At 38.2% G+C, this 23,075-nt stretch overlaps 1 protein-coding gene across 6 annotated transcripts in view; it reads left to right on the forward strand.

Annotated features, from left to right (window-relative positions):
* Positions 1-22,996, forward strand: part of LOC100649916 (KN motif and ankyrin repeat domain-containing protein 2) — a 60,258-nt gene extending 37,262 nt beyond the window's left edge. For 5 of the 6 annotated variants that reach the window (XM_012320259.3, XM_003393897.4, XM_012320260.3 and 2 more), the window contains exons 3-10: positions 532-731; positions 1,385-1,613; positions 15,655-15,773; positions 15,871-15,951; positions 16,932-17,159; positions 18,316-19,559; positions 20,367-20,964; positions 21,048-22,996. In XM_012320259.3, coding sequence (XP_012175649.2) covers positions 532-731; positions 1,385-1,613; positions 15,655-15,773; positions 15,871-15,951; positions 16,932-17,159; positions 18,316-19,559; positions 20,367-20,964; positions 21,048-21,494 — 3,146 coding nt within the window. In that variant the 3' untranslated portion in view covers positions 21,495-22,996. Of the gene's footprint in view, positions 1-531; positions 732-1,384; positions 1,614-8,997; positions 9,576-15,654; positions 15,774-15,870; positions 15,952-16,931; positions 17,160-18,315; positions 19,560-20,366; positions 20,965-21,047 lie in introns of those variants that run through there. The other variant, XM_012320261.3, reaches the window with a different exon arrangement.
* The last annotated feature ends 79 nt before the right edge of the window (positions 22,997-23,075 follow it).

A 23,075-nucleotide genomic window follows, 5' to 3' on the forward strand; every position in this document is an offset into this window, starting at 1 on the left:
TGGGACATCGGTTATGGGTTTAATCGGAATCATCGATGAAAGAACTGTTACCATTGTCCATGCTCTGCTTGATTCGGAATATACAAAAGTAACATGCAAACGAAAATACATTTTCTAATATTTGGTAATACGAGTAATGAAATATTTTAATATACAAAAAATACATAAAATGCACGAAACATGCAGAAATATCTAAAATGTACCGTGTATGATATATTCCAGAATATTTGGCGAGTGAATCGGATTTCTGCCTGGAAATCCTTTCATTTCTTTCAGTTAATTTTGTTCATAAAAATATGAATTTGCATCAACATACACAATACGTATCCACGTACACGTACGATATATCGTATTAAATTCATAAAGCTAAAGTAAATGTGATTTATACCTGTATATGTCACCAACCGCGCGTAATATGTGCGCTAAGTGGTTAACATAAATATTTTATGTGTCATTTGATTCAAGCGTTAGATAAAAATTTTTATGAAATAGATAACGATATTTTTAATACTTGTTGCCGGTATACTTCAGTGGGGACGCAGGCCTACGTTTCCGGCTCGACAGGCTCCAAGTGTCTTTGCTGCCCTTACGGCTACCACATCGACCTGGACTTCGTGCGATATTGCGAGGCGGTTGCAGCAGGAAGTGCCGGCGACAGGTCTAGCATCGAAAGACGAAAGAAAAGAGAACGTCGAAGGCAATGCCAGTCGATGGAGGTTCTCCTGGGTCTGGTAATTGATCGCTTCATTCCATAATTAAACTGCTCCTAGATCCAAATTGTGAATCTAGGACGCTCCATTTCGAACGTCAATCGTTGAACGGTTTAACGTTACCTAGATCAGATGGACTTTCGTTCCGTGATAATAGAATCCTCTTTAATCTTCCTTTTCTTCGTTTTATATCTCGTGTAATATCGCGAGAATCACCTTATATCGATCCATTAAAAACCAGGATTCTGTTAACGTAATATTTCTGAATATGTAAATTCGCATTACACTTACAATCAATGGAAATTGGCTCAATAGTTTTTCGTTATTATTTCCTCGGTACAGTTTCATGAAATTTAAAGAGATTGAGGTATCTTATATCTTTAAGATAAGACATATCTTTTTAATTATAGGAATTCTTTCCATATCTTTGATTTGCGTAATAATATAACGTATCGACTATACTACCTACATTTTCTGTAACTCGACAACGATTTATTTCCGTATTTTAAATGTTGCATTTACGCAACATCGACACATTACTTCACTGGTTGGTCCTCGAAGAGTTAGGTCGAACGAAAGTCCAACGATGTTCACCTCGAGGAAAAGAATGAAAGACAAGCGTAATAAACAGAAGGAAGGTCGTTTCGTAAATTGTTTGATATTTTTAATCTTAGGTGAGTCCAGCCCTCGTCGGAATAGAGGCGGAATTACCGAAAATACCACAGGAACCTGCTACAACGAATGGCGTGACGACTCTGCCGAGGTCGACCCACGATAAGCAAGAGTGCACGCAAGTATCAACGGCTCTCGACCTCAGCGACGTGGTGGGCGATTTCGAGGCGACCTTGAAACGTTCATCCAAATCCACCAAGACTCTCGATAAAGAGGATCGCACAGAGAACGGTCAGACATATTTATTTTTCATTTCTACTCAATCGTTTCGTCCCATTTATCGAGTCGTAATTGTGGTTTCGATAAAAGCAGGCTGTATTTCTAATAAAATACAGTTTGAATTGTAACTTTGGTTGGAAATTCCTCGAATTGTATGTTATCGAACACGGATTACGTGTAATATACGATAGAACTTGATTGCCCGAAACGATCATGATATTTGCCATACCGATAATCATCTAATTTTATTACATTACGTATGAACGAAAATCGCTTATATTGAATCGCTCAATGAACGTTAATATTAAGTAGAAACTTTGAGATAGAAATGCAGCAAAAAATGTGTCATCGATGTCATAAATGCTTGAAATCCTTTAGGTTTCATAAAATTGTAGAATCTTCGTAGAGAAAAATATCGAGCCGATCCTTGGAATTCTCTTTCGTAGCCGCGACGTTAAAAAGATAGAATTCGATAATATAAGTTGATCGAAAAAGATGACAGATAAAATGTAGCGCTGACGCAACGTTGCTTCTTAATGGGTTAATTAATGTTCCGATATAATCGAGATTCCGCAGCTCTATTTCGATATCACACGATCACGTAGATATCTCGTAAAAAAATCACAAGACAAGAATTGTTAAATTGTTTAATTTTTGTTCATTCCATTCGCTCGCAATTGGCGTCTCGCGAAGTGCAGCCTGATTACGTGTCGTAACAGAGGCGTCTTTCTGTTGAACGATACAAAAAGGAGGAACCGTACGATGCAACCGATCACAGCCGATATTAATTCCAGCGGCGAAGAAACGAAGGGGGAAGAAAAAAGAGAAAAAGAAGGGAATAGATCCGATAATTTCACGCACATTTGATTTCCTCGCGCTGAATCCTTTCGGCCATCTTTGGATTCTCCATGGCCCAATGACCTGATACACGATAATGCCGTGCAAAGAGAAATGCTTCCTTCGCTTTAGAGTCACTGTTTCGCTGAAATGCTTCGTACACCGGTTAAATAAATGCACGGGTCTCGCTAATGAGTTGCTTTCCGTCGTAATCGCCTCGAGGTGGTTTCTCGCCGCGAAATGCATACGCTTGTAACGTGGGGGCTCGAGCATAGAGACAAGTAGAAACCAGCGAGGAAACGAAAGAGAGGAACGAAATAAAAAGCAGAAGTGAATCGCGCGTAGGAAGAAAATGAATCTTGGAACTGGCTGACGTTTCCTACGAAACGAAACGTATTCGCGATCGAACGAGTGGCAGGTCGAAACTATAACGCAACAACTCATCGTGTAATTACAGTTGACGAGGAATGCATACGAACTATATGAAAATTTCTCTTCGTAATTTCTCGTGTGCGCTTTCCTACGTACGTACACTGTTGCTTCGAAGGTATTCGGACGCTTGTTCATCTTTTACGAGATGTAATTTGATCTTCGAATCGCCGGTCAAAATTTTGTATTGATCGCATTCTGTATCAATGTGCTGTTTTTATGGCATGGAGAAATTGACTTGAAGAACATCGATAGAGATAATTAGCAGTACCCTGCAGAAGTGAGATAAACCAAAAGAGTGATTCAAAATTACAAAAAAAAAAAAGAAAATATATAACAATTTCCTAGGAAAGAGTATCCGATCTCTAAGATAAAGTTCACGTACGAAAGATACTTCTAGACTCGTAGCAACGTATAATTTAAGCGTATAAATAGAACGTAATATTTCGTGATTTTGTAAAATGATAAGAATTCCATTTAATCACGAGTTACTCGTTCATTTACACGTTTTACAAATTGTTACAAATCAACTAAAATACGTACGTATATGATATGTGGAGACCAATCAGCGGTAATGTATTTCGTCGTATCAAAAATTTGTTATTGCAGAATGTTTCAATGGTTTTCATGCGATTTAACGAGTGGTCTATTTTACTATCCGTTTAACGGGCCCGTCATAGGAGGCAATCGGTTAAACAGGTGAATACAATTTTCTCCTTTCAATTAAGTGCGGGCGATTCACGATCGAAAATCGAATAATTGCCCCGTCAATTGGATTCCACTCGGAGAACGGTTCACCTGCTAATGCTTCTATGATTTGAACTACTTTTTCTGTATACATGGTGGCTTGAAGAAAAGAACCAATCTATAGCAGTCTATATTTCCCATAGTTTAAAAAGTTTGAATTTAATTTTGATAGAAATAAAAGATACAATTCTATTGCACAGTTGCTTCTCAATTTTTCGTCCTAAATATACCTAGAATTAAAACACTGAAATCTGAGACATTGAGTTGTATCCGTCAGAGCACATCCTCCACAAATCTATCATCCATCTGCGTGGATATTGTACATTTTTTTAAAAAAATCTTCAGATTTATCTTCGGGTTTATTATATCTAAAAGAAACTTCTTCTTCTCTACGACCTAAGAATTATTTAATCTTTTCTTTCTAAATTGTTTTGTAATCTTTTGAAAGGATAAAAATCCGTTGCCACCAAGGTCATCGTACTTGGAAAAAGCTTTCTCTATACCTAACATAAAAATACATATCTTATTCTTATCTTTCGTGAGCTTTAGTAACGCGTTTACATCGACTTGCATAACAATATTATAGTTTTATTCTATCAACATCTATAGCTTACCTGTACGAACAAAAAGTCAAGGAGAATTTATGCAGCAACCTAAGACGAATACTCCTAGAGTGGCGCCTACAATACACTCGATAGGAGACACACGAACGACCGCACAACTTCTTTCGTTCGCGTACACCTTGTACGTTAAAACTCATTAAAGATGAAAGATCGCCATCAAGGATAACTTCTTCGGTCCTCGGTTCGTCGTCCTCGTGAACGCTTCGCTTCGACTTGGTACGGTTTTCACTTTCGCTGAAACAAAGCGGCTCAGTTTTTTACTGATGACACGGTTGACGGTTCGGTTGACGAAATACGACGATCGTGTCATTTTCTCACGAGACCGCAAACTCAATCCCAAGACGTGGCTGCACGCTCGTCTGCAGGAAGATTCTCACGTTTCGCAACCTGGGTCGCACTTGCTCCCGTTTCCTGTCTTATCGGTCGTCAGACAATAGAAGCTTCTTGAACCGGGAACGCGCGTCCTACCGACGAGAACGACGCTGTTTCCTCTCTTTGATTCCACTTTCCGATAAATTGGACTTCTTCGGCGCCGAGTATGAAACCTAACAATGGGAACTGAATAAATAGAAAATTATATAGTGTAGAAGGTAATGCGTTTGAGGGAATAGGAACGCGAGATCGGTTGCGAACAGGATACATGTTTTACGTAAGACGAATTAACAGATAGAGATTTTAGGAGAATCGGTACTCGTTCGTGTGCGTTCTTCTCAGTGTTCTTCGAGGAAGTTTCTACGCTGCGTACAACGAGGCAATTTTAAAATTCGAATTACGATATTCTGTGCTTCTCCTTCGATCTTCTCAAACGTATCTTTAATCGTTCAGAAAATTTGATAATTTTGTTCGAAGTAAATTATGTATACCTTTTGCAATTATCTTAGCCGTCGATTGACATAAAAATCGAAAAACCAAGAAACATACACTCGTACGTTTCTCCCACACGCTTTCCTTATTTATATATTCGCATTTCTAACTCGTACATTTTATTCGCTCGTTATCGTACCATTATGTATACTTCTTCTTACTATACCATTCTACCAATAATCATTAATCTATACGGTAATCTAAGATCGTACGATCTAATCGCTTTCTAATTTTCAAATCAAAGTGGCAAGACATAATCAACTACCGCTTCTATCCCTCGAAGCAAGTAAAATTCCGGTTACAGAGGCCTAAGCTAATAATTCGATCGAGAGGCGAATAAAACGCGGCACCGGTCCGGCCGCACCGTTAAGTAATCGCGAGAAACGGTTGTTCGATACAATTCCCGTGTTTCCGTGACGAGTAAATCGCGAATGGTTCACGCGGCCGTTGATCGCTGGGCTGACTGGTAAATCGCGGTTTAAAGATAGTCCCGGTGGCTTCTTCGGCAGAGTCCGCGCTCGAACGCCGCCGGAACGCGTCAGCAAAGTCGTCGGTGCGTGGCTGGAACCACCTGCTTCCGGTGCTCGTGGCATCGCGTCAGTTGCACCGTCGCTTCAACGGCACCTGTGTTACAACCCCATGGCAATAACGTTCGAAGTTCTGTCCTCTTTCAACCAAACTAATTCCAAGTTCCTCGTCCGGGCCGATTTCCCTGACAAAAGTAGGATCTGCACGCCAGCGGATAGGAATGCGAAAAGATTATGCATCGAACTGTCGTTCTCTGTTCTTAGCTTGGCTCTCTTTCCGTTTTCTACGTTTCCTTTTGCATTTCGTATCTCGTTTCATGATTTTCTTTTCTCCTCTTGACTAAGAGGGAGTTATTCTTAGCTTCTTTTTCTCTCTTTCTGTCTAGTTTTTTTTTTCTCCCCTCGTTTTCCATGCTTCCTTTTGCGTTTCGTATCCTGTTTCATGATTCTCCTTTTTCCTCTTGGTTAGGATGCAGCTATTCTTGAAAGAGTCGATTCTATTAAGAGAGATATTATGCGAGAGGTTCCTTTTATGCTGTTTTATCGATCAGCATCAGAGGTTTCTGCGATTGAATATCGAGATTGCTTTCCATCAATTCTTCCTACATTGGAAATTGAATTATCTGGTATCATCTTACTACATTTTTTCAAACAAGCCCGGCAACTTTTTATTCGCCAGTTTTACGAACATAGGGAACGAATACGCGATTTACTCTCGTTATGCTCTTTAAGGCTGTTTCAAATCAATTATACATTTCTCTTGTTTCTAAAAAGTTTCCCGAGCCCAAAACAAATACGAAAGAATCGTCGTTAATGTCGCTGGTTTTTCATTTCGATCTTACGACAACGATTCTTTTAAAACGACAGAAATTTCTGTATTTTCCTACGCGAGAGCACATGAACATTCGGAAATTACTGGGATAAATTCATGAATCATTATTTACATCCTCTTAGAACATTAAATATCTATTTATTTGTTTATTAAAACGAGAGTAAGATCAGGAATCATGGAAATTGCAAATATTTGTCGGAACTAAATTAATAAATTCCTAAAAATGTACATGGGAACACGTTCAAAAATTGTTTCGCGTAAAGAGATTAGGATTTTCTGGAGAAACAGAACAAGCCCATTACTCTAATGGAGCGTAACTTTCTCTCGACGTTGGTAACAGGATTCTCAAAGCACCCGAACTTTTCGCGAAAGTGCATCAAATCGGACTGACACGGTTCATTAGGAACTTGAACGTAGCCGTAAAACTCGTAAAATAATGTAATTTGTTTCAGAAACGACTCGTTGATCGCTGAAAAAAAAACTCGTTCCGAAAATTACGTTCGGCTCGTACGTTATATCGCCGAGTGTTCCGCGATCAAACATCAGCGTGTAGACGCGTACAATTTAACGAAAGCGTCGGCATACCGGTCGACATTATTCCAGACGTTATTAAAGCGTTAACAATAGCAACCGCTTCGCGAGGATGCTTAGAAAGTAGAAAAAAAAAACAGGCGAAGATTCCGTGATTCTCGTAATTTCGCTTTTGCGTGACGCGTTGAAATCGCGCGTGTATCTTATAGATGTTAGATAGCGGCTAATCGAATCTCACAAGGAACAGAGAGCAGCATCCTGATTAACTTGTTGCTCTACAATTTCCTTTTATGACTATTACTTTTCCATATGATAAAATCAGCCACTTAATCATTTGAAATTCCTTCTTTCCTATTGGGAATAGAAACACTTTATGTCGTTTAGAAGATAGACCTATCATGATACGATAATCGCGTACGTACAAAGTCGTAATTTATAACTTTCATAAGCTGGAAATTAAAAGCTTCGTGTTTTAAGTATAACTCGTATTCCTCGCCATCGTACCAGAATTTTCACATTAAGCGCTATTGAAAGTTCCAAGGGAAGAAAGTTCCAGGAAGATATATGTGTGACGAGTACTTTGACACCGTATCAACGATAGCTTTCGTCAAATTTTCCACTCGAAAGCAAACAATCCAAACGTATCGGTGGTTTTCAAAAAAGGGACACGATATTGCGAAAGACGTTTTAGCGGTACAAAAATACCACGTTGGTAAATGTGTGACACGAATTCGCTAGAGGCCGCGATTCCACGTCCGAAAATACACGTGGTTTAATATCGAAAAAGCGTTTCTGGCAACGCAACGGACGAAGAAACGTCTGTGGTAGAAGATGGGAACACGATGGACTTCTCCATTCGAAACATCACTGTGCGAAACATCGGTGCGCGAATGCGGTGGCACTCCATTTAACTCGATTTGGAAGGTATGACGTGACTTCATCGAGAACGCTAAACCATTTTGGTGCAACCTTGTCGGAGCAAGGTGGTCGCATATGGCGGCGTGCACCTGTCAGCGACCTAAACGCATGTACGAGCAACTGTCGCAACTGCTCTTCGTGACGACGAGCTGTAAAACCGGTGGCATTTAAAAAAAGTGGCAACACGATCGATGGGCCCACGACGATTGGGACTACGGTGACAACGATCAGGCAACCAGGAAACGCGCGGCGCGTGAAAGCGATGGTCAAGCGAAAATGCCGATCGATGGTCGGCCGACTAAACGTTTCAACGCGCTCGAGGACGTTTAAAATGTTGTTCACGCGCGTAAACGCGATGCTTTTGATTCGACGATTGCACCAGCCGGATCGTTTATACGGTACCATACACGATTTAGTGCATCGCGGTTAAACTAGATTATTCGACCACCTCGAGCCTGTTATTTTTGTACTTCAAAGAGATAGACTTGCGAGAAGCTTTGCGCTTTGATAAATATTATGACGATGGAGTATTACGAAATTGCAAAACCAGAGTATTACGGAGAATTGCAACAATAATACGACGCTTTGGACTTATAAAACGTATGAAGCATCGATTTCATTTAGGTCGATCGTAGCTCTTGCAGATGCAAATATGATATAATTTATTTGTACAGGAAAAATGAAACAAAATATACGAAAGAAGATAAGGGAACTCTAAATGAAGAAATTATTATTCGAGTTGGTCGTTGTTAATAATTTAAGAAGAAGGAAAAAAAGAAGAAACTTAATTGTCAAATTAAATTTTACAATCACGAAACAATCGCGAAAATATACCAAAATATCTAGCAATGTCTTCTCGACGTCTGCGAATCGTTGCCAAAACGAAGCTTCGTAAGCAGACAGTTTAGACGAATTAGAGAGGGCGAAACATTATTTCCACGGCGATTAAGAAATCGCCGAGCATGCATGCACCACGCACACACGCTCGTCAGTCAGTGTACCGTCGCTACGGGCAAAGAACAGGAGAAGAGGCACATTTCCCCTCTCCATTCACCTCATCGTGAGTAGTCAGAGTCCTGGTTGGCTATAGCCCAGAGTTCGGCGTCACAGTCAAACGCAAACAGTGGCCGCGGCAAAACAGTGGCACGAATGCTGGAAAAACCAACGACAGAAACCCCGGACACGGCATGCAATCCATGGGGATCCAAGTCCAAGAGAATCGACTGCTCTGATTATCAGGGCAACTCGATTATCGCGCGATTCTCAGCCGGATTCGTTGCGTCACTCCACGATCGATCGATCGATGCGACAACGAACGAACGAAACAACGACTAAGCACCGGACAACGAACCATGCAACCGCTTTAAATCATCATGTTCGGTTTTCCACTGACTGATAATTCAGAGAAAGTTTTCGAGTTTCCATGAAGTCAGCAGCGATTCGTGCGATCCAGAGTGCGTATGGAAATATTGAATCTTAGAGGAACATCTTGTTATCGGGTTTGGATGAATAATTAATCGGTTTTTACACCTGTGGACAAGTGTTTCGTTTTGATAGTTTGGTTCTCGCGGGTCGAATAGCGGGCGAGACATTGGCAAAATGGGGGTGAAGAATTTTATTATGAAGAGGATACCCTTCTGCAAGATGAAGGCGAAGAGGAAGTACCGTGAGCCTATTTTCCTTACTTTCCTACTTTTTCACATTTTGCCGAGCAGTACGCGAGTAGGTCGCGATCGACGATGCTACGGAATTACGACGAAACGTTTATTTAGTTAAATATGTGTATATTTCTTTTAATATTTATTTATTTTATACGATCATCAAATGGAAAAATTTCATATTACATATATTTCGAATTTCAACGATAGATAGTGGCGAACAATACACAAGTCTGCGCGTCTGTTTTTCTTCGCGATATCTACGAAACGTTACGATAACAAATCCTTACGTCATATCGATTTTTCTCATCATATTTTTGCGTGAATTATCGTCTGCTGTTTGCATATCGTTTCGCATACTCGAAACTAACCGCTGCTTAGACTACGCTTTTCCTACCAGAGACGCGCGTGTTTCAACGTCAACAGCAATTAAAAGATACTTTATCTGAAGGCTAAAACAAACGAAGAATTCATTATCATCGCGATAGGAGAATCATGCTACCGCGTGTTTGGCCACTTTGACCCTAGAAATTCGTATCTGTACGTTTTCTCGCTCCCCTCCAGAAAGAAAGAGGAAGAAACGAAACGTCCGGCAGTAATCGAATGGAAAGTGGAAGAAATTTTAATGGATACGATCTTTCGTTGCCTAGCAGTTCGTTTAATTAGAGTGTTTGACATGGAATCAAATTATATAGGAATGGACGAGGAGCGAGGATATATCGGAAATTATTCACAGGCAACCGTTCCTTTGTTTCGTCCTTTTTCACCCAATCATTTCGAAGATCTTTTTGATTCCTTCGTATTTAAGATCGTCGCCGATTTATCGTCGATAAATATCGTTCATTTGGAGTTTGAATTCAACGAGCTAATACCATCGGTTAAAATTTATCGTCTGTCACTTATAGATTAACAATCATATTAAGAAAGAGGAGATTCGATATAAACCACGTGAATTAAATGTTGCCACAGTGTCGCAATAAGAATCTTAGATATTATTGGCCATCGATAAATGGCCAGAATATTCGTTTAATTTTCTCATATGAGGAAAAGCTATCACGAAAACTGGCAAAGACATAGGTTTATCGTTACAGACATCTTCTGTTACATCCAAGCAATTTTTCGATAAACAAATTCTTTCAAAATATTCCTGTAACAGTCTCGTCCCAAGTATATTTAGATTCTAAATTCCAATAAAGAGTCTCATAAATAACGAAACTGGTTAGTCGTTAGGAAAATGCATCGAATAATGTGGAAATTTAATGTTTTGATGAAATACGCGACATTACGAAGAAACTACTTAAATTCTCTTAAAAGTTCGTATGGAAAAGAAAGATGTTTTGCTCGTTTATTGCTACAAATCCTTCAATTTGTGGAAGGAAGAAGAAAGGGAAATCGAGTGCTCCTTTTTAATTTGACTTTCACGACCGATGACGGTTATTTCGTTTTTCTTTTTTTGTTTTTTTTTTTTTTTTTTTTTAAGGAATCTGTACTTGTTTCTAATCCACATGTACAACGTACGCGAGAAACCAGCACAGTTTCGTCCATATAAAGCGCAACGTAACGATTGCGCGCCATTATTTACATGGCTGGATCGTTCGTGTATCCTTCGCGTTGTCACGGCTCGCGTGAGGACCGTGTCGAGTCCTTTTAAGGACATTCAATAGTACTAAAAGGCTGCGTAAGGCTCTTGACTTCCTCAACAAATTTTTCGTCAACGTAGATGTTACATGTCCTGTCAGTTTCTAAAGTTCCTGCGATATCAAATTATAATTGGGAAATTCTTTGATGGAAATGCAAAAACTTAACTTCTTAACAAAGATTGATTTTCATGGTGATCGCTAGTGTATTTTTCATTAACCTAGATTGCTATAGTTTTTAGTATAATTTCTAGGATGTCCCAGTTGATCTCAGTGATGTCAATAGTGTTATGTATATATATCGTATAATAGCAAAAATAATATATAATTATGTTATATATATCATATAGTAATCCAGCAATCGTTTTAAAAATTACCTCTTAAATATTCGGGTTATGTCGTTGCATCGGTCTAGGAAGAGATAAATAAAATGGTCATATTTGTGAAATTTTGGATATTTCGAAATGCTACCGTAACAATGTTTTTTTAAGAAAATAAACGTTTTATATGTATATAAGCGATTCTGGGAAAAAATAACAGTACACGGGATAAAGTGAAAAAGAGCAAAATGAAAAGCAGCTTTCAGTTGGAAGAATTGAAAGATTTAAAAAATCTGTATGCTCTTTTTCCAAATAATATTCGTTCAGCCAACGCCTTAAAGTAAACTCGGTAAAAATAATGGAAAGAAGTTTCAAAGGTAAAAATTGATTCTAGAATCTCCTGTGATTTAAAGAGTAAGCTGTTAGAAAGCCGATTTAAATCTATGAATTTTATAGCGAGCAACAGGATCGATCGATAACGGCGAAGTTTCTTCGTTCCGCGTGCTGCAGGTGCACCTTTGGGTGCAGAATTTATTTCTAACTGTTCTGATACAAACGACTGTATGGCTAATAAAATCGTATTGATCTTATAACAGTCGAATTTACGAGCTATTTTATCTCGTTATAAGGGAAATTGAAAAATGTCATTTTATAAAGGAAAACGCAAAGGAACAAGATGAATAAACATCTTCGATACTTTCATTTTATTGATAAATGGCAGATCGATCCGATCTTAAAGCGTACCCTTTGTATATCGTGTTGGTTATCTCAATGAGCCTGCGAGCTCTTTGATACTCGTTAATTCTGTATCCTCAAAAAGGTCAACGAGGTAGTCCTAGATTCCTCGAGAGTCTCAATAGCGAAGCTTTGAAAGCAGACATCGAACGTCCATTGCTTAAACAACCGATTAATTCGAAGGAAGAAGTAATCTGTCACAAAATTTATGCTTTCATCCAGTTAGCTAAAACAACTTTACACCCCCTTCTTCGGGTTCAAATTAAATTCCACTAACTTGACTTCGAGTCCTTTTACTTAAATTTAAATAACTTGACTAATCCGTTTAAGGATTAACGAGATCCAACGGAAGCCGGATTATTACGATCACGAGTCTCGAATATTTTACTTTACCCCTACTTTACTCCTTTCTGGTATTTATGCAATTTTATATTTCCATGAGCGTAGCTAAGAAACTAGAATTTAAAAACAGAGAGAGAAAGAGAGAGAGTCGATTTACCCTGTAATCCTTAAATTTTCCATAAATGCATAAAAATCCACGACTAGGATATAACTAAATTTGCTTGACAAATAAAACCGTTCGCGCGGTTTAACAAAATAATTACACGAAATAAGAATAAATATAACTTGGAAAGTGATCATGCGGTATGCGTGTGACTCGAAATTGACCGATCGTTCGCCGTCCAAGAATCAAAGTTTTATGGCCTTTTCTCTTCTATTCTGTCAATCCGCTTACTCGGCGCTTATTCTTAAATAAAACATGCATACTTTGATGCCTGACCGATTTCATGACTCGGTTATATAGCTTGCGTCGACTGTAACGAAGGGAAAAAGTGGCACACGATGGACGAACGTTGTTCTGCGAGAGCGCGTGACGCGATTCGCGTGCGGCAAACCCCTTGGCATTAGGCCGAGCCTGAGACACGTGTGTCACGATATCGTCAAACGCATTCGAAATGCCGCCGTCTGGCGCGTTTCTTTATTGTCCAAGCTCGTTTCCATGCAGCCACGCGGTCCGTTACGCAACAATCAATTAAAAGAAAAATTGACCGACAGCGCAGGTGAACACCGCTGCCGCAGTGCTTGCGTAACGTACGCTGTTCCTCCGGCTGTTTCCAGTGGAGAACCGTATTGTTACGAACGAGGGGTGTACGCAGAAAATTAGATTGCCGTTCCCTCGGACTTCACATGCAGATAACGCGTAATTCCAGTTTTTAGAAATAGAGACATTAATTGAACATTTATAACGTGTTAGAATTGATCGTTCGTTTCCTTTTAATTAAATACTGTTATCAGCGATATATTTTTTACGATTGAGATAAAAGACCAGATATCCTATAATTTAAATAGCAAAGCTACGGATCTCCTTTTAATCAATTCGTGTTAATCTACGAATGAGTCAGGACCAAATAATTTAATCGACATTTATTTATTCAATAGTATTCTGCATAAAATATTTTGCAATTTTTAAATGATCATAACTGCGAATGACAACTGCACGCAGTGACTGGCTCGGACATTTAAACGACCGTGGACGTGAATAACATAAGGTCGATGACCTTTTGTAGTCGTTAGATGATCTTGAATATCGATTGCATGATCTCAGTGAACCCATTTGACCTCCAAATGCGTTTCGATGATATAATCTCAATGACCCCACTTAGCTCCCAAATAACCTAGAGCTCTAACAACATCATCTCAATCATCTTTTACGATCGTCTAATGACCTCAGGCGCTAATGATTTCGACAAAAGCGTTCATCTATGGAAGTATCTTCTATTCGTTACCCTAATGTTTCCATGGTCGAACGACATGTTTATACAATTATGCAAAAGATACGCGTTATTTTATATCTAAAATAAAAATCTTGTACACATGGAAAAGGTAATTTCCATGGCTGTGCAATTTTTCCATCGCGATATTTCTACGCCTTCAACGAAACAGGTGTCCCATTAACCTATTCGCGTGTATATTACGTGACGCATTCTGCGTAACTACGGTAATTGAACATCGCGCTAAAAGGTATCACTATGTTGCACAGTGTCCAATATTTTTCGCTGCGCTATAACAACTTTCTTATACTTTTCGCGAGCAACATGTACATTCGTATACATTTTCTATTTAATCGATACAATTTCATCAGCGCGCTAAGATATTTACTTTTCTCTTAGTTTCTGATGAATCGGTTACACAACTTTGCTATCTGGATTGAAACGTACACCAGGGGAATTTGGATATTCAAGGAAAACATTATCGCAACGAGATGTTCCCACATTGCGCAACTGTCCATTTTATTATTTGTATCGTCCTATACGTCGATTTATACGTTACTATTATACATCGTATTGCACATATTACACGTGCCACTCGTATCATATATTAGAGTAATATCAATAATAATATCAATCAAATATTCATTCGCTTGTTAATTTAATTACACGAACAATTTGTTTGTATTCAGGGCGACATACTTCCGTTCGTTATCAATAACGAAATGTTTTACTTCATAAAATTTCGTAGAATTATTTCGATAATTAAATTAAGGAGAGAACGATCAAACTGATTTCAACAGATATATCGAGGAAACCCTTGGCTAAAATAACGTACACTTTCATCGAAGCAAAGATCAAACAATTCTGTTTTCATTAAGCAGCAATTTTTCCGAATGTCGCGTGTAATACGTGTTTCGTTTTCGTAATAACGTAGAAAAATTCAGCTCGCTTTAATAAAGAACAAAGCACGATACGAAGGTTTGACTTCATTACATAGAATTGTGTTTTAATACGAATTTCTGTGGCATTCACGAGTAGACATTCTTATAATTAGAATCATTCCGTCGGCTGCCAGTTGAAATTAAATTCGGGATTGAATCCACCAAGTTTAATTACATATCGTTCACGTGCGATTAATTGAAATATGTACCTCACCGCACGTGAGTTTTTTTTAATATTTGCTGGTTTCGTGCAAAATGTCAAAAGCAAGATCCTTAGTCGTTAAAAAGTACAATATGCGCGCAATAGTAGCGGCACGTATATTACATGTTCTCCATACACTGCACGATTATAAGATAAATTGAAGAGCTCGCAACAAAAATAACCCTTATCCGTGTTTGTCTCTTCTCAAAGAAACAAAATACTTGACACACTTTCGACAAAATACTTGGCATGTTATACACGTAATCGTTGTACACTGTAGCTATATCATAGACGAAATGTATTTAATTAAATCAGTAATTAAAATCAGAAGTTATGGAACCTTGATAAAGATAATTTTAGATCCTTCTAATTTTCATCCGATGATAAACGAGGACATAGACTAGTTTCCGCGATATCGATTCCAAAGTATCAGGAATAAAAAATAAATATTGCGAATAAATGATAAAAATATTTCTCTAGATGGAACGAACACGGCCACACCAGCGCAGAACAACGCGCAAACGGAACACGCCGGGGGTGATTTTGACAACGCGAGCGTCGGAAGCGGAAATTCGAATCTCAGCACCGGCGCGCTACAGGTAGGAGCAACAAGTAAACAAAATCGAACTCGTACGCTTGACAATGTCTACGACAATAAGATCGTATTACTCTGAACGCAAACCTGTGTATTTGTAGAACATCAGAGAACAGATGGCAGCGTCGTTGGAACGGATGCGGGAGTTGGAGGAACAGGTCAAGGCAATTCCCATGTTGCAGGTGAACAGAATAATTTTGATTTCAATCTGAAGCGTTTTTCTTACCGTAAATCTCATGAATCATGTTTGTCCTTCTTTCGATAACGTAATCGTGTTCAAATTTCTACGGGAGGGGGGCAGGGTCGTCCTTTTAAATATCGCAAACTCGTGACTCAACAACATAATGAACTTTGAAGAAGGAAAGACAATAACTTCGCACAGAGACTTTCGTTGCTCGTTGAACCGACACTCGAGAAATTCACATTTCGTTTAGCATGCTTTTCTCGGCGTTCGTACCTCGTTATAACACGAGTTAATTTCTTTCTTTTCATTGCGATACTCTCGTCAAGCAAACGTAATTACGTGTCGTAAAGTAAATGCTGACGGTCGCAGTGGCACGTTCCGTGCTTCGCGTTTATCGGTGACACAAAACGATTATTCGGAAGCAAAGTTTCCATACAGTAAACATTGAAAAAGAATGTATCGCTGTAACGTCAAAACTAAGTTTTTTGATCTAATTTCAATTCCAAGGACAAACGTGTGGAACTAACAATATTCCAATATTGGACGACATCTGGACCTTTAAATTCACAAATTTCGAGATCTTGAAAAGTTCCTTAAATCTTAAACGCCTAAAGCCTGAAATTTCCAACTTCCAAAGAGTCCAATTTACTAAACCCTAAACGCGTTGATCTTTATATCTTCGAAAATCACCGAACCTTAGACACCTAAACGCCTCTGAATCCTTAAAGCTTTGCGTTTCCAAAATTCACTAAACCCCTGTTAGATATATGCAAATCTCTAAGAGTTTACCAAACTCAAAACACCAAAACCTCGAAAATCTCAAGTGCCTAAATTTTCAAGTATCCAAAATTTATCAAACCCTTGACTCTATACCATCCAAGTAGTTCCCCGTGTCACCGAAACGCTAAACAGCAAAACCAACATTAGACGGTACCCAAATGCCATAACATTCCCCTTTTGACGACGTCTGGAACGCAGGTGCAAGTGTCGGTGCTGAAAGAGGAGAAGCGGAATCTGCTGCGACAAGTGGACGAGCTGAGCAAAACGAAGCAGTACGACGATAGCGTATTGCACAGGCATCGCAGCCAGTCTTTCTCGGAACAACGCGACTCCCAGCGAAATCTGAGGAACACGACCACTCCAACGAGAGACATGGGAACGATGTGCGGCGTAATGACACGGGACGTCGGTGTTTCGCACCAGCAGGTACGCCGTCGACTTCCGTTTCACGCCGTTTTATCGGCCCCCTCGATCTCCTTTTGTTCTCGCTCTCTTATGTTCCATCGCTTGAGAAACCGTAACACGTTGAGAACGCGGCGTTGAACCAACTTCAACGGACCGAGGTGGAAAATTTGCATATACCCGATGCTCGGTTACCTTTTAATTGCACTCACAGCGGCGAAATAGTTAGGCGAATGTTGCTTTATCGGATCTGGTGAGAAAGTATGGGGCTTAAATTCGCCGTTGAAACGCGAGCCCGTCTCTTTTCGGCAGGATGATTCTATGCAATTAATTTCATGCAGTTTCTACTTCTTGGGTTTCTTATGAATATGCGCGAGCCACCTTTCTATTAGCTTGTTACCATTTGCATGAAAGAAAAGTTTTTCGAACGCAACCGTCCGTTTTACTTGATTTTATTTGAGGCGGAATAAATTAATCGGTGAACATAAAGGAGTAATAATAGACGGTATGCAATGGTTTTTATTGGACGGTTTATTTTATTAAGTCTCCTTTACGAGTTAGCTCTCTCTCTTGGTTGCCTGGCATCTGCTGATTCTAATTACGAGCCCGATATTCCGCTTCCTAATACGCGTTTGTATTTATAGCCGAACGAAAATGGGTCACCGTGCACATTTCGTTTGCATCACACTTTTACGCTGTAATTGAATTAAAGGTTAAGCCGATAGAATCTGCGCGAATTTTCTCATCGTGTCAGGTACGTCGCTTACGTAAATCAAAATAAAGTTTGCATCGAAAACTTTGTTACAAAACTAGCTGCGAACTGGGTAATTAACTTGCGCCGATTAGCTTCCGCGAAGTAGTAGTTCTCTAAGCTCTTCGTTCTAAAAGCCAACGGTAGTGTTCTAACTAATCGAATAAATGAAAGATACGTATTCGCGCATAAGTATCAGGACATCTACCTTGTTATATTTATTGATTGACTTGTACAAATTTTATTTCATCTATATATGTGTGAAGATGACAGTGGAAGAACACAATAAGTGACATTTTATAATAAAATAATTAGAAAATAAAAGCAGTAGATAGCATTAGATTTGTATCAAGTATCGGGTATCCTGATACTTATGGCAGCGTACGTAGTACGTCTACGTAGTAACACGTTGAATTGTCACGCGATCAGGTTCGAACCCGAGACGTCGGCATGATAACGAGCACGCCGATAAAACGATCCTTGCAAAAGAGTCGATTGCAAATCGAAGAAATCGTACCTGAAATTAAAGACCAGAGCACATTGTTCGACGATCGAACGTCGTCGAGCCTTGATAAGCTGTACTCGAGCGATTCCCACGACAGTTGGAGATCGACTTTAACCCGTAACCAACGACTGTATGATGACATAACGTTGGAGGCAAAAATGAGGAATCGTTTGAAAAGGAGCCCACTTCAAATGGAAACGATACCACCTACCAGCCCGAAATTGGCCAGAGATGTAAAGAAATTTCATGATGTTGCGGTTAACACGAGGAACAAGTTAAAGGATCTTGTATACAGTCGATTTGTGATCGAGGATATAGCACCTGAAATAAAGAAAGAAGCGAAGAAAAGATCGTGTGGAACATCGACAGGGTTAAACATGAAAGACGTTTTAACGAAAGAAGATGTCGCGGTTATCGTGGATGATGCTCTCAGGATTTATAAGAGTACTTTAATTAAAGATACAGTGTCTAGGGGTTGTCAGTGTACCCCAGATCCGGTAAAAATAGTCGAGAAGAAGGATCAGTACATACAGGTGGCGGAACCATTTAAGATGAGAACGAACGTAGGAGTCATGGCAAAACCGAGGATGTCTGAAATTGGAATCGAGGTTAGAACTGATCCTGCAACGAGAACCGTCGCTGTTGGTCCCGATCCAGTTGCTACTCAGTCGTTATCTTTACATTCGATGAACTCGAGAAGTCATTCGTTTAATTACGGCGATACTCAGCTAAAAAGAAAGACTACAAAATCTGTTAGCGTTATGGTAGATGATTTAGTGAGAACCACGGTAAAGAGTACCGACACTTCCGGTCTAGCGCCTAGAAAACGAGAGTTTGGTACTTCGCCGATAAAAAAGAAATTCACGGACGTCTCGGTCGGAGAGTCGATCAAACCACACATATCTATCTCATGCGCTGCTAATTATTGTGATAATTGTAAGGAGACTATAAAGAATTTGGCGAAACAAATTGTCAACAACGCGGAAAATAATATGAATCATCAGAACACGAATCTCGTCTCGAGGATACCGAGACCGTCTCAAATACCGTTGAACAATACGATAGATTACAGAAGACAATTTAAACGACAGGATACGTATACGAAGATACCTGCAGGTGTGATTCGATATGATTCCGATAACAAGGAACAATATGACAACAATAATCGGTTAGTAATTTATTTAAGGATAACATTCCCGTTATTTTTCTCTCATCTCTATTATGTTAATTACTCTTCTCAATGAAACACGATGGTAAATCTTATTATTTACATACTTAAAACCTTATGTAGATTAGAAATTAGTAATGTGTAATCATTATTAATTCATTTGAATTACATATTAAGATTTATTTTTTCAAAAAATTATCTTATAAGATCGTTCGATATCTGTCGATATAAGCGCTAGAAAATGTTACGTACGCCATCTATAGGGTGGAAAGGCCAGATTAAGGGTAGTTCGGTAAAAAAGGTAGTAAAGAAGTTGGCACCATGGTGAATCAATCTATCGCATAGTCAGTGACAATCAAGTGCATATCAAGGATTTGTTGGTTTTTTCGAACTCCATGGTTGCGCGTCCTATGCGTCATAAGTATTTTCACGGAGCAGAGCGCAGAGGTCAAATCGTAAATAACGTCGTAGAGGTCAGTGACAGAAAAAAGTGCACTTAAAATCATTGCGATTTCGCTATGGTGAATAAGTAAATCGTGTATCCGATCTCAACAAATCGATGCTGCAACAGCAGCAACAACAACACACTACCCGTTTAGTTAACGATACCGAACTCACCGAAATAAATTCTGCTTGTTTCGTTGAGAAAGGGTAATTGATTTCTTTTTAATCACTTTATTTTATTTAATCCTCTCCAATAACAAAACGTATATCATATATTTTATATACTTTACATATTATATGTTTATTATATGTTTGTTATATATTATATATTTTTATATTTACATTTCTCTATACTTTTTATAGTATCCAACAATTGCAAGGAGAGAAAAGAAAAGATGATAAATCAGAAGAAATATATAATACAGAAAAACAAGCAGATAGTGAAGAAAAACACGAACTTCCAGAATCTGCATTGTTCCAACCTATACAAGAAAAACCCAGGAAGAAAGTTGAACCATCGAAAGAGATGCAGGCCGCCATGAAGGTTCTTAACGACAGCTTTAAAAAATCTCCTAGTAAAAATATCTCTCATCAAATGAAAAATGCTATTAATATCATCCAACAAGAATGGTTCAAAGTTTCAAGTACAGTAAATGCCAATCCCTTAGAAGTTGAAGATTATCTAGACTGTTTTGAAGAATGTTCAAGTACTTTGCTGGAATATATTGTTAATATGACTGACTCAAGTGGGAACACCGCAATGCATTATGCAGTATCTCATGGAAATTTTGATGTTGTATCTATACTTCTTGATTCAAAAGTTTGCGATATTAACAAAGCAAATGTGGCCGGATACACGGCTGTGATGTTGGCAGCTCTTGCTGAAGTCAGAAATTCCACTCATGCTTCAGTGGCTAATAGGTTATTCCAGCTTGCAGATGTTAATATTCGAGCAAAATTAGTGAGTACTTTAAGTAGTGACTTTAGTATGATTTTACTTTTTGCCTTTTTTGTTGTATACTTAAAATTTGTAATCTTTTTCAGCATGGTCAAACTGCCTTGATGTTGGCAGTATCTCATGGTCGTAAAGACATGACACAGTTACTTCTGGATGCTGGAGCTGCGGTTAACATTCAAGATGAAGATGGCAGTACAGCTTTAATGTGTGCCGCGGAACATGGGCACACGGACATCGTACGATTGTTACTTGCGCATCCAGACTGTGATCCATCGATCGTTGATATAGATGGTAGTTCCGCTCTAAAAATCGCGTTAGAAGCAGGTAATCGAGATATCGGTGTATTGCTCTATGCACACGAGCGCGTGAATAGAGGAACAAGTCCATATTCATCGATGAGACGTAGTAGAAGAAGTTCCAAACCAACAACACCTACCGGCCCTTCTCCTTCAGCTCCTGTAAGCCCAGCTCCATCCCGGCGAATTCATTCTTCAACAGTTTCCTTAAACACCTCAAAATATTCTGCTAAATAATTTACAATATTCGAAGACTTTTTTTTTATTGATATTTAACGTACTAGTAAATAATTTGAATTATAATCGCATCATACAAATAAGCAATAATACAATCGGCGTTCCGTGTTTCCTATATTTATTGCTAACGTGTTTTAGTATTTATCGTCGATTTATAATATTTTAGGATTTTAATTTTTTAAGATGAAACAATCATGTTCTTGCCTAATCATTCATCAGTCTCAGCGCAAACATTTAATTTAAGATGTGTATTTAACTGCTCAACTTTGTATACAATTATTCAAAAAAAGTTTGAGGATGTTTTGTAAAGTTAGTCCATAGGAAAGGTATCTGTGAAACGTGTTGTTTCATATCGTTAGTAGATAGGAGGGATTTGTATAAAATTTGAAACTTCTTTCTAGGTGCTATCAAAGTAAAAGATGAATCCATTTTCATTGTTAATAAATTTTATACGATGTCACGATGACTAAATGGTTAACTTCAAAATTCAATTTTTACATTTTTAGAAACCATGTGTGAAAGTACAAAAAAATTTCTTATATATAAATACGAGCCCACACAGGGAAAGAATTAAGTATGTAATGTCTTCCAACATCCTGTGACATTGAACATTCCAAAAAAAAAAAGAACGAATCAACAAACAATCCGAATTTCTTGTCGCAGAAAGTTTTTCTTATATCTACTCTATAACATATTCTGTAACTGTCAGGCCTAATTTCCGTTAAATCCTGGGGATCAAACTATCCGTAGAATAATTGTGTACTGATACACATAGAGGAAAACGATACAATATGTGTAATGATTATATGGTGCACAAATACGAGATTTCTAATTCCCGTGACTATAATGTTGAATTTATATACGGAGAAATTTGTAGAACCTATTGGTGATCGTTCGATGTTGAAGTAGAAATGTTATAGATGTGAAAGTATAAATATAGCATCCGTACATAACAAAATATCGGAGGGCATACGAGGAAAATTTACTAAGTTTAATAGTTGTTGAAATTATTTCAGGATACAGTATATATATATATATATTATATATTATATATTATATTATATAGAACACAATACAAAAGATGTAATTTCATTTCATTCCTCGTTTATCTGTGTTACCCTCGTGTTAGGAATTGGATGTATAAGAATAATCTTAACGTTGAACGTATTCTTACATAGGGTTGTGAATATCTAGAAATAACAAACGTATTTAAGTTCAACATCAAAGATTTAGGTTTAACGGTATAATGAGTATTCCTATCGCTAAGGATTTATATTAACGTTAAGTGACAACTATGTATCAAAGATTGTACTGAAACAAGTAATAGACTCGTAGGAATCTAGAAATTAGATAACTACTTTTCATTGTTTGTGCCTTTATATTTAACATAATATTGTAATTGATAATAAAATCGAGAAGAAACAACATAAAATAATTGTATGATACTACAATTTACCAAAAATTAATGTAAACAATACATTATGAATTAATCGGAATCCTCACTTTATGTTATAAACTTATATGAAACCCTTAACCGTCATAAATGTACTAATGATAATAAAAAGCAAATTTTGGTAAAGT

This window comes from Bombus terrestris, chromosome 2, assembly GCF_910591885.1.
Source record: "Bombus terrestris chromosome 2, iyBomTerr1.2, whole genome shotgun sequence".
Lineage (NCBI taxonomy): Eukaryota > Metazoa > Arthropoda > Insecta > Hymenoptera > Apidae > Bombus > Bombus terrestris.